Here is a 17326-nt window from a genome sequence, read left to right on the forward strand (position 1 = left end):
CCCTGGGTCACCAGGCACACGTGGACTTCCTTCCACCTCCGAGGCCCAGAGCCGGTGGCAACCCCCACAGCATTATAAGCTGCCACGTTCCTGTTCCAAAGTCCTGCTTTGCACACAGCTCCGGCTTCTGTAGCCAGGCCTGGGAACCCTACGGTAATTTACCACGTGGCTTCATAAAGTGGGTCCTGTCTGTGCGTGAAGATGGCACACTGGGACAGTATCTGCCATGCTCCTAGAACCGAAGTCGGCCTCAACCTCCCAGATTTCTCACATTCCTTCAGGGAAGCTTGGAGCAGCTTTTGTCTTGCCTAAGTTTTGAGACCCATTTAGAAATACCAAGAAGATGTCAAAAGTCATCTCAAATCCTGCGTAAGTAATGCATGTTTGTTCTCACTGATTCTTTGTAGAGCAAGGAAAAGCCTGAAATGAGTTTGATGTGGGGACTAAATAATTCTGTGGATAAAGTTCTCTTAATGTAAACACATCATTACCTCATGTACATGTAGGATTGCATGACCAAAGTGATCCTGCAATATGGGTAATCAGAAAAATGAGAGGTTACACTCCATTTATGTAAGATCTATCAAAATGTGTAAGTGCATTCTACTGTCATGTACAACTAATTAAGAACAAATAAAATAAAATAAAATTTTTAAAAGTTCTCTTAATGTTCATAAAAACATAAGCAAAATCTGTTTCTGCTAGTCATGCTTCCTATTCATAGCACTGGTTTGTTATGCAAGTTTTATAAGCCAGCGTTACACACAAATAGAGACTTCCACCCACCCCAACACACAGAAGTTATGACATTAAGCTCTGTTAGGGACTAAGACAAAATTTAACTGCTTTTGTATACATGGGACAATATTAACTAAGGAGTGTACCTAGTAGTTACTTAGCTAACACTCAGAATTAGAAAGATGAAAGTATTTACCCTAAAACAAGCCCCCGTTCACCAGTTGGGGCTTCTAGAACACTGCTTTGTTGTTTTTCTCTCACCACTGGGAGATCTTTGTTTGGTTACCAAATGACAAGTTTCCCTACTTGTGAAGATCTCCACCCAGCTAGCTGAGATGCAGTGATTCAATACAGCCTTAGGTGGTCTGCACCCATATGGCTTCCATGGCTGCCTCAATTCTCTTAGAAGTATTCATTCAGCTCTGATGACTAGGTCAGTAATGGCCCACAGCAGAAATCTGCCTGTTCTTGATTTCACATCTCTGTGAAGTTAGCACTCTAAACACAGCTGGTACTCAAGTACATTTCTGACAGAAGAGTTTACTGAAGAAATCACACTTCTAATTTGGTGAATTGAAACTGACTCCATCTCTGGTGCACCCCATAACCCAAAGCCTATGTTCTAATTCACCCGGGACCCATGAAGCTCCTAATACTTTAGGCAAGTTTTGGAGGGCTCTCATTTTTTTGAGGTGGAGTCCACAGCATTTTTTTTTTTTTTTTAAGATTCTCAAGGTGGGTGGGGTTTGTAGGGAGAAAATGAGGTTAACATGTGCCATTATAATTAGTCTCGTAAGAAATACCAAATAAGCACAAAATTAAATAGGCTCTCCCTTATTTGCTAGGGGAACTAGAGCAAGTCACTAGTTTTCTGTAAAGTCGTAGTTTCTTTTGTATGAAATGGAGTTATACCTTCCTTATGAATGACAGACAAGACGATATGAACCAATATCCACCTCTGACAACAACTAGACAGCTGGACAAATGTACTCCAAAATGTCAAGTAATTAAAGAGACAAATGATCTCACCTGGAGGGAAGGGAGGGTTGCAGAGCCCTACCCTTGAGACAACTATTATTTTGGAAGGTGTTTACCCCTTCCAGAAGGGGCTCCTGAGCCCGAGAGTCTGCATGTGCTTTTTTCCCTAATGTTTTTATTAGTGCATCGTATTACATAATAGCTGGGTTCATTTTGACATAATCATACAAGCATGGAGTTTGATTTGCTCCATTTCAGTCCCCATTGCCTCCTCTTTCACTATCCTGTTCCCTCCCCCTGTTACTCTTTCTCTATGTTACTGGTCTTCTGTCTATTTGTTTGTTTATTTTTATTTAGTGTTTTATAGATATACAAGAAGGTGGAATTTGTTGTGGTATATCTGCACACATACACAGTGTCATTCTGTCAAATTCATTCCACATTTCCTCTTCTTTCCTGTCCCTCCTCACTCCCTCTTAATCTTCTTCTATTCCACTGATTTTCCCTCTAGCCCTATGACATAAATATGCTTTAAAAGAACTGTGGACTGGACAGACCAGAACAGGAGTCAGTGCCACCAAAGAGGCAGGGAAGTAACGATGACTTCTCTTTGGATTAGGATGTACGAGGAATGCACCCTAACCTTAAGTGTAATCTTAAGTAGGAAAAAACACCCAGGTTGCAGCTCAGTTTTGAAATCTATCAATAAACTTATAAAGTTTTTTCAAATAAGGAAAAAAATCTCTCTTACAGAAAATAATATTACCTTCTGCTTCAGTCTGCTCCTAAAAAGTAGAAACACAATAGTCAGTGCATAATCAAAAGTAACCAGGTGTAAAGGAAGACCAAACAGTCTGAATGAAAACTAAGAGAAATAACAGACAATAGAAGAGATGTATATGGGCTCAAGATAATGAAATTAATACAGACTTTTTAAAGATCTAAACTCACTCAAAAAAAGACAAAAAACAAGATTCAGTGTTATAATAAATATAAAATATAAAATAAACAAATGAAAATTTTAGAATTAAAAAAAATTAAGAATTATTAAGCTTAGGAATCTCCATACTGCTTTCCAGAGTGGCTGCACCAATTTGCAACTCCACCAGCAAGGTATGAGTGTACCTTTTTCCCCACATGCACACCAACACTTATCATTGCTTGTGTTCTTGATAATAGCCATTGTAATTGGAGTTAGATAAAATCTTAGCGTGGTTTTAATTTTCATTTCTTTAATTACTAGGGATGATGAGCACTTTTTCATATACTTCTTGATCACCTGTACATCTTCTGTGAAGTATCTGCCCATTTCCTTAGGTCATTTATTAGTTGGGGTTTTTGTATTTGGGGTGTAAAGTTTTTTAAGTTCTTTATAAACTTTGGAGATGAGTGCTCCGTCTGAAGTGTGTGTGGAAAAGATTTTCTCCCACTCTGTAGACTCTCTTTTCACATTATTGATTATTTCCTGTGCTGAGAAAAAACTTTTTACTTTGAATCTATCCAATTTATTGATTCTTGCTTTTATTTCTTGTGCTATGGGGGTCTTGTTAAGGAAGTCAAATGGGAAAATGGAACACAGTAGAAGAAAATAACCCAAACATAAACATCAGCAGATAACAGACATAGTAGATATAATAAAAAGATCAAATATTCATGACTTTGGAGTATCAGAAGAGAAGGAGAAGTAGTGGGGGGTGGATTTTAAGAGACAGTGGATGAGATGTTTAGAAAACCAATGTAAGAAAGATTAAAGAAATCATACTATTTCCACACATGAGTTTTAAAAATCCACAAATATCTTGACTGTAATACAATGACAGAGAACCAAAGTCACAGAGGAAATCTTAAAAGCAGTTCAAGAGCTCGACACAGTGGTGCACACCTGTAATCCCAACTGTTCAGGAGGTTGAGGAAGGAGGATCACCAGTTCAAAATCAGCCTCAGCAACTTAGTAAGGTCCTGAACAACTCTGAACAAAGCAAAACTCTGTCATCAAAATAAAAACTAAAAGGCTAGGGAGGTAGCTGAGTGGTTGAGTTCCTGGGTTCAATCCCTGGCACCAAAAAAAAAAAAAAAAAAGCAGTTAAAGAAAAAAGACATATGACCTACAAAGCAACAACAATTCAGAGTGACAATCTGTAGGGGTGCCAGGCTAGCTCAGGCGCAGGTAAGGGCTGCGGAGTCAAGACCCCAGACTCTAGGAGTTGGGTGGAAACAGGCTTGTGGTGAGGAGCCTACAAACTCATTTATTTATTGCAGGAACAAGTATACATTTTATAAGTTTCTTGCCCAATCACAATGTGCCATGGGAGATCAGACCACCAGGCCCCTATACACTTTTCCTTGGTAACACTAGGTCAACTTGGGGCAGTTATTTATATTCCTAGGTGGTCAGAGCTGAATGCTTCTCTCTGCAAGTTTACACACTTGAGACATAAACTGCTGCGAGCCAAGAACTAGGATTTCTCCCAAAAACAGTTTACTTATCAATGTCGATTATGGGACTTGTATCTTGATCTTGCTTAAGAAAAACATTAACTGCCAACCAACCATTCAGCACAAAAATGTACTTCAAGAATGAAAACACCTTAACATTGTAAAGGCCATCTACGCTAAGCCCATGGCCAATATCATTCTAAATGGTGAAAAACTGAAAGCATTCTCCCTAAAAACTGGAACAAGACAGGGATGCCCTCTTTGACCACTTCTATTCAACATCATCCTTGAGAATCTAGCCAGAGCAACTAGACAAACCAAAGAAATTAAAGGGATACGAATTGGAAAAGAAGAACTCAAACTATCCCTGTTTGCTGATGACATGATTATATATTTAGAGGAACCTGGAAATTCCACCAGAAAACTTTTAGAACTCATAAGTGAATTCAGTAAAGTAGCAGGTTACAAGATCAATGCTCATAAATCTAATGTATTTTTATACATAAGTGATGAATCTTCAGAAAGAGAAATTAGGAAAACTACCCCATTCACAACAGCATCAAAAAAAAATAAAATACTTGGAAATCAATCTCACAAAAGAGGTGAAAGACCTCTACAATGAGAACTACAGAACACTAAAGAAAGAAATTAAAGAAAACCTTAGAAGATGGAAAGATCTCCCATGTTCTTGGATAGGAAGAATTAATATTGTCAAAATGGCCATACTACCTAAAGTGCTATACAGATTCAATGCAATTCCAATTAAAATCCCAATGATGTACCTTACAGAAATAGAGCAAGCAATTATGAAATTCATCTGGAAGAATAAAAAACCCAGAATAGCTAAAGCAATCCTCAGTAGAAAGAGCAAAGCAGGGGGTATCGCAATACCAGATCTTCAACTCTACTACAAAGCAATAGTAACAAAAACGGCATGGTATTGGTACCAAAATAGACAGGTAGATCAATGCTACAGAATAGAGGACATGGACACAAACCCAAATAAATACAATTTTCTCATACTAGACAAAGGGGCCAAAAATATGCAATGGAGAAAAGATAGTCTCTTCAACAAATGGGGCTAGAAAAACTGGAAAACCATATGTAACAGAATGAAATTAAACCCCTATCTCTCACCCTGCACAAAACTCAACTCAAAATGGATTAAGGACCTTGGAATCAGACGAGAGACCCTGCATCTTATAGAAGAAAAAGTAGGTCCAAATCTTCAACTTGTTGGCTCAGGATCAGACTTCCTTAACAGGACTCCCATAGCACAAGAAATAAAAGCAAGAATCAACAACTAGGATAGATTCAAACTAAAAAGCTTTCTCTCAGCAAAGGAAACTATCAGTAATGTGAAGAGAGAGCTTACAGAGTGGGAGAATATCTTTGCCACTCATACTTCAGATACAGCGCTAATTTCCAGAATATATAAAGAACTCAAAAAACTCTACACCAAGAATACAAATAATCCAATCAATAAATGAGCTAAGGAAATGAACAGACACTTCACAGAAGAAGATCTACAAGCAATCAACAGATATATGAAAAAATGTTCAACATCTCTAGTAATAAGAGAAATGCAAATCAAAACTACCCTAAGATTTCATCTCACCCCAATTAGAATGGCAATTATCAAGAACACAAGCAACAATAGGTGTTGGCGAGGATGTGGGGAAAAAGGTACACTCATACATTGCTGGTGGGGCTGCAAATTAGTGCAGCCACTCTGGAAAGCAGTGTGGAGATTCCTCAGAAAGCTTGGAATGGAACCACCATTTGACCCAGCTATCCCACTCCTTGGCCTATACCCAAAGGACTTAAAATCAGCATACTACAGAGATACAGCCACATCAATGTTCATTGCTGCTCAATTCACCATAGCCAGACTGTGGAACCAACCTAGATGCCCTTCAATTGATGAATGGATAAAGAAACTGTGGCATATATATACAATGGAATATTACTCAGTCATAAAGAATAATAAAATTATGGCATTTGCAGGCAAATGGATGAAATTGGAGAATATCATGCTAAGTGAGATAAGTCAATCTCAAAAAACCAAAGGATGAATGATCTCACTGATAAGCGGATGAGGACATATAATGGGGGCTGGGAGGGGTTAGCATTAGGGTTAGGGTTAGGTTTAGGGTTAGGGTTAAGGAGGGGGGTAAGAATGGAGGAAGGAAGGACTGTATAGAGGGAAAAGAGGGGTGGGAGGGGTGGGGGGAAGGGATAAAAAAATAACAGATTGAATCAAACAACATTACCCTATGTAAATTTACGATTACACAAATGGTATGCCTTGACTCCATGTACAAACAGAGAAACAACATGTATCCCCATTTGTTTATAAGAAAAAAAAGAAAAAAAAATGAAAACATTTGCAGATGTGTGAAAACTGAGAACCTTTATCACCAGCAGACTCTCACTAAAGAAAGAGTATGGGATATATTTTCGGTAGTAGAAAAGCAATTCCAGAAAAAAAGGTCAGAGATGGAAGAAGAAAGTACAACAAAAATGGTAAATGTGTGAAAATCTAACTGAACACAGACTTTTAAGAACAGCAATAATTACACATTCTTGAGTCAAAAAGATGTTAAGAATTAAAATGTTATAAGAAACCACTTAATAAAATAGGTGAAAATCCAAGTCACATGTACATTGACTAATCTTATTAAGAGGCAAAGACATTCAAAAGAAATTAAGGAAATAATCAACTATTTAAAAGACACGTCCAAAAACAGAGTAAATAAAGGTCAAAAGTAAAAGCATAGAAAAGATATCAAACACTGAAAAAAAATCAGTCTTTTATAACTATAATGATGAAGTGTTAAGAAACTCTGGGAAAATAGGTAAATATTTCATAATAATAAATGCCCAATTTTATTATTATGAAATTATATATTACAATTATAAATATGTATATACACCTAATACTTCAGCCTCAAACTGTAAGGAACAAAAACTTAGGGAACTCTAAGAATAGTTAAAGCCATAGTTATAATTGAAGAATTAAATATAACTTCTATAACTGCAGAATCAAAAGATTAAAAATTTAGTTAAGATATGAACTATTTGATCACAGGTTCTCAAATTGATCAAATAAATATAAATAAATAATTTATCCAGCAATTGCAATATATGTGTTTTTCTCAAGCAGAACACCTTAACATTACAAGACATTAACCACCAGCAGGGCATAAAACAAGTCAATAAATTTCAGAGCACTGAAATCATATAAGGTTTCTGACTGCATTAAAGTAGGTACCAACATGTTTGAAAATTAAGAACAATGTATCTAAATAATTTAAGATAAAAAAGACAGAAAAAATGATAAATAGAAATTATTTTGAGTGCAATAATCATCAGACTACTACATATCAAAACTTAGTTGTGGAATACAGATAAAGTCATGTTTAGACAGACATGCAGGTTCTAAAATGCATATGTTAGAAAATACAGCTGATGGTCAATTAACTAAGCATTTCTTTATTTGGTTTGGGTCTGTTTGGTTTGGTTTGGTTTGGTGATGGGGATTGAATCCAAAGTTTCACATGCTAGGCAAGTGTTCCACCGCTGAGCTACACCCCAACCCCAAAGCATCACATTCAAGAGGCAAAAACAGAGCTGGGGATGTAGCTCAGTTGGTAGAGTGCTTACCTTGCAAGCACAAGGCCCTGGGTTCAATCCCCAGCACTGCAAAAAAAAAAAAAAAACAAGAGGCAAAAACACCCAGCAATTTATATACAAAGAAAATATACAAAAGAAGTAATAAAGATAAGAACAGTGATTAATGAAATAGAAAATAAATATACAACAGTCCAGAAGTTGACCAGTTAAAAAACAAAAATTGACAAATTCCTAGAAAGAATAATTAAGAAAGGGAAAGTGGCACCCCTGTACATTCCACAGACATTTAAACTATGAGGATATTATTGACAAATGTATGCCAATATATTTCAAAATCTAGATGAAAAGGATAAATTCTATAAATATATGACATATAACTAGGAGTAAATGAAATGTTTTTCAGGGTTTTAATATTGCTGTACTATTCAAGAAATCTAATCCACAATTTAAAGCATTCTCACAAAGGAAACTTCAAGGTCAGACAGTCTCACTGATGAATTCTGCCAAACTCATTAGGATGAAATAACACTGATAACATACAGACCCTTCTAGAAAACAATCAGAACGTACACTCTTAAGTCCAATATATGGTGTTAGAATTTGACACAGTTGTTATAAAAAAATAAAAATTACAGGCCAAACTAAAAGGACACAGAAGTCCTAAAGAAAGTGTTAGAAAATGGTATTAGTTAACATAAAAAATATAGTCAGGTTGGATTATTTTACACACATAAGTTTGGTTAAACACTTGAAAATCAGTTAAAATTACCACATAAACAGAAAACAGAAAAAAAGTTACACCTCAATAAACACAGAAAAGTATTTGAAAAAATTTAGGATCCATATAATCAAAACTTCTTGGCCACCTAGGAATAGGAAGTCCCTTTAAATGAAAAAAATAATCTACAAATTATCATACTTAACGAAAATATGTTGAAAGTCTTTCTTTTAAGACCCAGAAATGGGCAAGGATATGTACAATAACCACATCAGTTCACAACTGAAGGCAAAGAAAATTCTTAAAAGCATAAGGATAAGAAATAAAACTGCTCATATTATCAGATGATTTAGTTTTGCATATAGAAAATACAAAAGAATCTATAGATATAATCACAAAAATTCATTGCTTAAGTTAGTGACATTCTGGTTGTAAGGTCAATATAAAAAATGACTACCATTTATTTCTATATCCTAGCAAAAAAGAATTAAGAAATTAAGTTTTAAAAAGACACAATATCCAACTAAAGAAAAAATGCCAAACACCTAGGACTAAATCTAGTAATGTTTTACAACTTCTACACAGAAAACTATGAAACATTATTGAACGATGTTTATTCCTTTGGGTGCTGGAAGTCAAACCCAGGACCTTCCACCTGGAAGGCAAGTGGCTCTATCACTGAGTTGCAACACCAGCGCTTATTGAGATAATTTTTTAAGGAGCTAAATGTATAAAGGAGTGTACCATTTTCATGAACTGGAAGACTTGATATTAAAAAGGTAACAATTTTTATAAAATTTGTTTATAGACGATGTAATCGCAAACAAAATCCCAACAGTTTTAAGTCTTTGTTGTTGATGTTAAGATGTTGTTGATGTTAATAAGATGATTTTAAAATGTTACATGAATGTAAAAGTCAAAGAGTATCCAAGAACAAAGAACAAGAGAACTTGATCTACTAAATATAAATTCTTGTTAAAAAACTATAGTGTGATACTGGTGCAAGAATATACCAACAAACAAAAGGAACAGAAAGCCCCAAACAGACCATCCACATTTAGGTACTTGATTTATAAGGGGGATAGCCCTACAGGGGAGTGAGACAGAATGATCTTCCTAGTACACAGATCAAATGGAAGCCCACCAAAACAACAACAATGACAAACTTTTGTTTAAATAAAACCTGACTCCTGCCTCATACTATATGCAATAATTAATTCCCATGAATATTAGATATAAACTTGGGAATTAAAACTGTAAACCTTCTAGAAAATAATATAGATGAATATCTTTTTAACAGAGTAGGAAAAGACTTACTGAATACTCAGGATACAATAAAACACTAGCATAAAGGAAACAAAATCTATAAAGGATTTGGATGTTAATATTTTTTTAAAAACCTGTTCTTATTAAGAGTCTGAATAGACTTGCAAGGGAAGGAAGATCCTGCCACACATTTAACCAAGAAGGAGCTCATTTCTAGAATATTTTTAGAAATTATACAATTCAATTAGAAAAATATAAACAACCCAGTAGAAAATGAGCAAGAGACTTGAACAACAATGTTACAAAATATTTCAAATGACCAATAAACAAAAGAAAAGGAGCTCAACTTTATCAGTAAGAAAAAAAAAAAAAGCAAATTAACCCCACAGTACAATATTACTACAAAACCAGCATAATGACTAAAATCATGAAAACTGACATTGTTGGCAAACATATAGAGCCAGGGAAACTCCCAGATGCTGCTGGTGGGAGTATATTGGTACAACTACTTTAGAAACAGTTTGGGATTATCTACTGAAGTTGATACTACACACATCCTATAAGCTGGCAATTCCTCTCCTGGATATGGACCAAATAGAAATATCCAGCCACAGTATCATGAAACACGCACAAAAGTGACCGCAGCCACATGGTCCACAATGCCCCCAAGGGACCATCCAAAGATTTACCAACCATACAGCAAACAAAGTGTGGATACATAAATCATACAACATCCCTGTAACAGTTTTCCATAGAGCAGAGAAAAGCAAACGAACTCTAACCACAGGCGGCAAGAGTCATGAGTATCACAAACAATGCTGAGCAGGAAGGTCCAGGCACAAATACACACTCTATGAAAAAAAAAAAAAAAAGGCAAGCCCAACGTACTGTGTTTAGGGATATGCTCATTGTCAAAAACCTCTAAGAAAAACAAGTGTTTGCCAAGAACACCAGGGAGTGGTCACCTATAAGGGAGGGTGAGAGTGGTGATGGGGGATTCTGGGGCATTGGCAATATTCTAGTCTTTTCAAAATCCTGGTGTGGTAGCAAAGTATTTACTTCGTGATGAATCACTGCACTCTGCATCATATTCTGTGCACTTTTCTGTACGCATATGAAATATCCATTAAAACTAAGAGGTTAAATAAATAAGTCCATGTGGGACAGAAGGCTCCGTAACATCAGTACCTATGCACACAGCTAGAATTGAGAACAGAATGGCTTAATGTTTTTAAACAAACTTGGCTCATTCTTTTGTACATTTCCTGTGCTAAAATCTTACCAAGCACCATAATGACCACACAGGGCCAGTTCATATTGGACAGGAGTCGCGCTTATCCGTCATCATCCATTTCCTGATGGACACTGTCGACTTGGTCCAGAAAATGCACATGATATAAAAGTGCTGAGATCTTCCAGAAAATCTCCAACAACTGATACCCAACTCTCGCTCTTTCCTCCTCTCCTCACAGGCCCATCTTTTTCTTCTTTACTTCTCAGCTCAAAAGTCATTTATTCAGGAAATACATTTTTCCTTTGCCCCCACCTCCATCTCCATCCCAACTGAGGCTAACAAATGTCATGTTCTCCTTACGACACCTGCAATGGTCATTTTCAGTTGCCCACCACCTCCCAAGTCCATCCCTGGGAGAGGAAACCGATCCTGAGAGAGATCTCATCACTAGGATGCACAGTGCCTCTGGCTTCTAATGGGCGCTGGCAGAAGTAGCAGCAGAAGCTGGGAGGGTGGGGAAAAGAGTCAGGGCCCATCCGCTCCGCTGTCTGTGGTTGGTGTTTCCAGGGTTGGCTCCTTCCTCTGGGCTCAAGCTCTTCCTCCCTGGCTCCAGCATTAATGGACTCTAGTAATATCATCCCTGCCTCTTGTTTTCCAGACCTGAGGTGGTAACAGCTTCCCCCACCCCCACCCCAGCCTCTTTCACTGATTCTGATAAACTAGCCTCCATCTCTGCCCTTTCACTAAACTCTTCGAGTTAGGTTGAATTCTATCCCATAGAGCAGTAATTTTATATTAATTTATGTGATGATTTCTTCAGTATCTATCTGTGAGTTTCACGACACTGACACCTTAGAATTTGCCAAAAAAAAAAATTGTTAATGATTTAGTAAGTTAATGAATGAATAAATATATTCACACTAGAGTTAGAACATACTATACATCGTAAGCTGGGCATGGTGGTGCAGGTCTGTAATGCCAGTGGTTAGGGAAGCTGAGGCAGAAAGATCAAGTTCATAGCCAGTCTCAGCAACTAAGTGAGGCCCTAAGTAACTTAGTTAAGACCCTGTCTCAAAATGAAACATAAAAAGGGCTGGGGATGTGGCTCAACAGTTAAGCACCCCTAGGTTCAATCCCTGGTACCAAAAAATACTATATATTGTACAACAATTTCTAAAATGTTACTGCTACATTTGAACATGATACTAATCTATTAGACCAAACATTTTACCTCTGTTGGTTGAAAATAAACTTTTGTTGGCAGGACTATTTGTACTCAGGAAGATAATTTCAATTATTCCAGAAAGGTACAGTATTTCTGAGTTTTTAATTAAAAAGATCTCATCTATCTGAAATAAGTGGACCAAATGAGGAATGAGTCACTACAGAGGACTGTAGTGAATTACAGCTTTAAGTATCAGTAGGAACATGATAAACATATTAAGTAAAAAACAAAGGCTCTACATCCCTGAATTTTTCATATTCTATTGCAAATGACTGGGGAAAAGAAATACTTGGTGGTTACTGGTGTTAGAGAGTTAATTCCAACTGGATATTTTCTTTGTTACTATGATAAAATAGCCACATTGCTGTCTGGGGTTTAAAAAAGGACAATCCCAAATTAGATATGCAAGTTACACATTAAAGTTTATACTCAGATAACTTCTACAAAATGAACTGGAAAATTCTGATTCCAATTCACCAGTCAGCATTTCCATAATGGTGCTAGAGTGTTACAGATTTTCTCTTAGTGGAAAAGTGCAAAAAAAAAAAAAAAAAAAATCAGATAACCTATAAACCATCAGATGTACTAGCAAAATCTTTCAAACATATGCCAGAATATGCTGTACCACATGATTCCTGAATTTTAATCTTGATAAATCCAGTTTATAAATATATTCACAATGAAATACATACCATATCAAGAATTTTTATTTCACAGCAGCACATTGTGAAAGCAATTTACCTAGCAGGCAAACTCTGGGAGAGTGAAATAGTCTCAAGTCTAAAGAGGTTACAGGTCATCTCTTCTGTAGCTTCTTTCCTAGTAAACTTCTGTGTCTTCTGTCAACTTTTTCACTGTAAAAAGTATTCCAGTTCTGTTCACCCCAACAGGGGGAGGGGAAGGATCAATTTCTCTGTAGTATGAGTTCAAGATTATTTGTAACTTCTCACCATGTGCTACTTAGTTAATAAAGGAAGATCGTTCAGATATGGCACTCCTTGGGATATGGGTCTGACTGATCTTATAATCAGACATGGCTTCGGTTAGTTACATTAGTAGTACTTTGTGAAGGGGTTAGAGAAGAAGTGACCGGGTTAATAATAGCATTTAGTTAAAATGCGGTAGTACAGCCTATTCTTTTTACAAAAGAACCAGATTACTTGCTTTGTTTTATGACTATTTAGGTGCAACAAAAGAATTTCTTTTTCCTTATTCATTCTGTTTGGTCATAACTAATATAGGAAATGACCACATCAGCTTCTTACTGATTGTTTCCCTGAAAACAAAAGAGCGTTTTATACCTGATCCTGCTATTGCCAGTAAAGACAGTGAAGTAAAAATCAACCACTCCATCTCTCTTCTCCATATATGAAGCAGTATTTTTAAAGGAGGGAGGGGGAGGGAATAACGTTTTCAACTCATAAGGGATCATACTGCCCCCGCCCCAGACTCACTCATCCTGGTTCTCATCAACATCACCCACAAATGGGGCGCCCAGCACGCGAAGACCCCATTGCCTGACAGGTCAGAAAGGAAGCATCTCTCGCCCAGTCTGCAAATCACGACTCCCGATGCCTTCCACACACCCGGGGGGGCGCGTGGCCGAGCCCGGGGGACCGGGCGGCGTCTCCGGTGCCCGCAGCCCAGGGCCGCGGGCGGGGCCGCAGTGCTCGCGGTCTCCCTCCCGCAGGGAGCGGCCCGGTGCTTACCCGCCAGTCCGCCACCGCCGCCTCCATCGCCGGCGTGCCCCTTCCTCCGCTGCAGGATGAAGTACGGGTTGGCCCTCTCGGTGATCCACAGCGCGTTGGCCAGCAGCACCTCCTCGGGGTTCACCCACATGGTCCTGGCCGCCGACGGCGGACGCACAAAGGGGCCGCGGGTCGGGTCCTGCACACTGGCGCGCACGGGCGCGCACTCCGGGCCACACGCGCGCCCTCCCGCCCGCTAGGTGAGGCGGCTACCAGCGACTTCACCAGGGGGCGGCCCGAGGCGCCAGGGCCACAACAAAGCCCCCGCGGGCGGCCCGGGAGGACCGCGAGGACCCGGGTGCTGCGAGCAGCATCCTCCCCGCAGCGCCGCCGCCCCCCGCGCGCCCGCGGCCGCAGACGCCCAGGCCCGCCGCTCCGCCGCCCGGCTCCGGCCCACCGCGGCGGGAGGAGCGGGAGGAGGATGGAGAGCGGGAGGAGGAGGAAGTGGTGTGGCTTGGTCCCAGGATCCCGCTCGGCGGCGGCAGGGCTGCGGGCGACGCGAACCGGATCGTCCCCGCGGTCAGGGCCGAGCCCAGCTGGGGCGCGGCTGCTCCCGCAGCTCCGACTCTGGCTCCGGGGCCGCTTGCGTCTCTAGCTGCTCAGAGCTCCCGGGGACGCCGCGCGTTAACACTCCGTCTCGGGGCCACTTGCACCAGCGGCCAGCCCAGCTTCCCACTGGAAGGACGCTCCGGACACTGCGAATGAATGACGACAGCGCCGCTCACTTGGAGCGAGCCCGGGTGACACCAGTTTCCACAAGCGCAGATCCTCCTCGGACTCTGCGCGCCGAGCCCCGCAACCGTAACCGGCTTCGCAGGAGCCTTCTGGGGACCGTGTGCCAAGCACTGAGCCCCACGCCCATCCCAGCAGGGAGGACGCTGCCAGCCTGCGTGAGCGTGTGTGCGCTGTTTGTTTGAGGTTGACACTGTATAAGATAGCGCCACCCTCTTCCCAGGAAATGTGTGTTTCAAGGTTCCAGACCTGCAGCTAGATCCCAGGGTCGGAAGTGGACGCAACCAATGGTTGTCGATGTTTTTGTTTCCTGCATCCCTGGGGCAAGTCATGCGCTAAACTTGTCCCCGCCTGTGACCCCTCCCCCTCTCCATTCCATTGTAATTAAAGTGGCCCAGCTAAGTGCATTACATCACTTCTTTCCTTGACCTGTAGGGCATGAGCAATTGCGAAGTTGGAAGCAGCCCAAAAGCTTAGACCAACTAATTCACACCACAGCTGTTCCTATATTAGGTTTTTTTGGAGTTCCGAGGACCCGGCATGGCGAAATTCAGAGATTATCCACGCTTAATAGATGGATTAATTTTTTTAAGAAAGTGAAACCAGAGACACAAGAACTAGGCTTTATATCCCTAGACAGTTTCACTTTCCCTCATACATGGAGTCGCTGGTGGTATCACAGAACATTCACCTACTTATCCGATGACCTTTGATTTGGGCAGATCTGGGGAATAGTTCATCAAAACAGGCTTGCCTTCCCTAATGATCCTAGTTTACTAGACTCTGCTTTGCCCAAGATGTCTGACAAGTCTAGGAACTTCCCCCTTTCTGAATGAGCAAAACATTCAAATGAGGCATTCTTGCGTTGCTAGGGTTTGAATGTGTCACCTCCAAAATTCAGGTGTTACCAGTGCGATAGTATTAAGAAGTGGAACATTTAAGAGGTAATTAAACCACGAGGGCTCCATCCTCAGGAATAGGATTAAGGCCCTGGAGAGGTTCCAGCTCAGCATCTGTCATATGAGAACACAGCAAGAAGACCCTTACTAAGGGGGGGGGGGGGGGGGCAAAGTTTATCATGAATTTCTCAGCCTTGAGAATCATGAGAAAAAAGAAATTTGTGCTGTGTAGAAGTTACCCTGGCTTGGGTAGTACATTATAGCAGCACCAAGGACTAAAATACCTGTGGACTTCAAAAGTTTTGCTTACATAGCTCTGACTGTAAGGTGAATCTGTCAAATGGCTGGGTGGACACAGTGCCCTCTCCTCTACTGAGGCTGCGCTGTACCGGTGGATCCTTACCTGAGGACTATCGGGAACGGGAGGCCCCTTGTACATGATCACACGGGCAGATTTTCTGCCTTTTTGGAGACCCTAGACCTCCAGACGTTTGGCACCTTCACATATTTAACAGACTCAAAAATGTCATTGGGCACTTTTAATCAGCGCAATGCCTTCACTCACAAATCTGCAAAAAAAAAAAAAAAAAAAAAAAAAAAAACTAACAGGAGTACTAATGAGACACATGTATTAACATACCTTTATAACAATATTTTTGAAATGCTTCTAGATAACCTGTCATGTTATGTAACTGCATTTATAAAATCCCTACTAAATGCTTTAAGTCTGTCATTTGAAGTGTCCTTACATTGCTTAAACTTGTGACTTGACACACAAATCTCTACCTTAGCCCTAATGTGTAAATTTAGCTTAGCCTTTTTTTTTTCCCAATCTGCTGGTTCCGAGGAATTATTTACTTGTACAATTCCTGCATTCAGTCAATCATTTATTTGTTTTATTTATTATATAATTATTGAATGCTTACTGTACTCTAGGCTCTGGGGATAAAACAAAACATACAAGAAAACTTGCCTTTGTGATGCTAAAAGTATAAAACTAATAATACAAAAAATTTACAAACGTTTGCTTGGAAAACAAGATTGGACACTGAGAGCAAAAAAGAAACATTCAAAAGTCCTTGTTATTTTCCAGTTTCTTGGAAGAATTATAACATTTTTTTGCCAGGAATTCAGGGTTGCCATTATTATAATAAATAGGAATAACCTGTGGTAGAAGGACACAGCAAAAAATCAGAGAAATTGCCAGGAGTTTGTGGTGACTTGCTTGTATCATGCTGCCCATTGTTCGCTTATTAAAATGTGACTTTTTTAGGGGGAAAAGAAGGACATCAAATATGCCTGAATTAGAAATGACACAAGGAGAACCTAATTAATCTAACCAGTTCCTCTGTGAAATAGATGAATATTTTAACTGTTCGATTCATTCTCATGAATTTTAAACCCAGGGAGGGGTTCGAACCACCTGGAAAAAGAAAAGAGCTCTGCGGTTGCCTAGATGGGTGAGGGGTGGATAATGTCATTGTGCGTGTGTGTCTCCCTGACATCTCCCACTCCCTCCCCTGAATCAGCCCACGTAGGACTCTGATGACCTGACCTTTGAGCAGGTAGTGGGTTTACTGCTTGGTGTTGATCCTGTGAGAGTGGTGGATTTGTCTTTGGCGATTTGCACGCACATTCCTGCTGTCCCAGTGGTGTGTTTTCCTTCTAATCCTCACTCCTTTCCCAATAAGCCCACGACTTTTCCTTCACGGGATT

At 39.7% G+C, this 17326-nt stretch overlaps 1 protein-coding gene across 2 annotated transcripts in view; it reads right to left on the bottom strand.

Moving 5' to 3' along the window:
- The window catches only part of Tbc1d9 (TBC1 domain family member 9), a 114280-nt gene extending 99309 nt beyond the window's left edge, over positions 1–14971 (bottom strand). For both annotated transcript variants that reach the window (XM_047566219.1, XM_047566220.1), the window contains exon 1: positions 13941–14971. In XM_047566219.1, coding sequence (XP_047422175.1) covers positions 13941–14070 — 130 coding nt within the window. In that variant the 5' untranslated portion in view covers positions 14071–14971. The remainder of the gene's footprint in view (positions 1–13940) is intronic.
- Positions 14972–17326: the final 2355 nt, after the last annotated feature.

Source organism: Sciurus carolinensis, chromosome 10, assembly GCF_902686445.1.
Source record: "Sciurus carolinensis chromosome 10, mSciCar1.2, whole genome shotgun sequence".
NCBI lineage: Eukaryota > Metazoa > Chordata > Mammalia > Rodentia > Sciuridae > Sciurus > Sciurus carolinensis.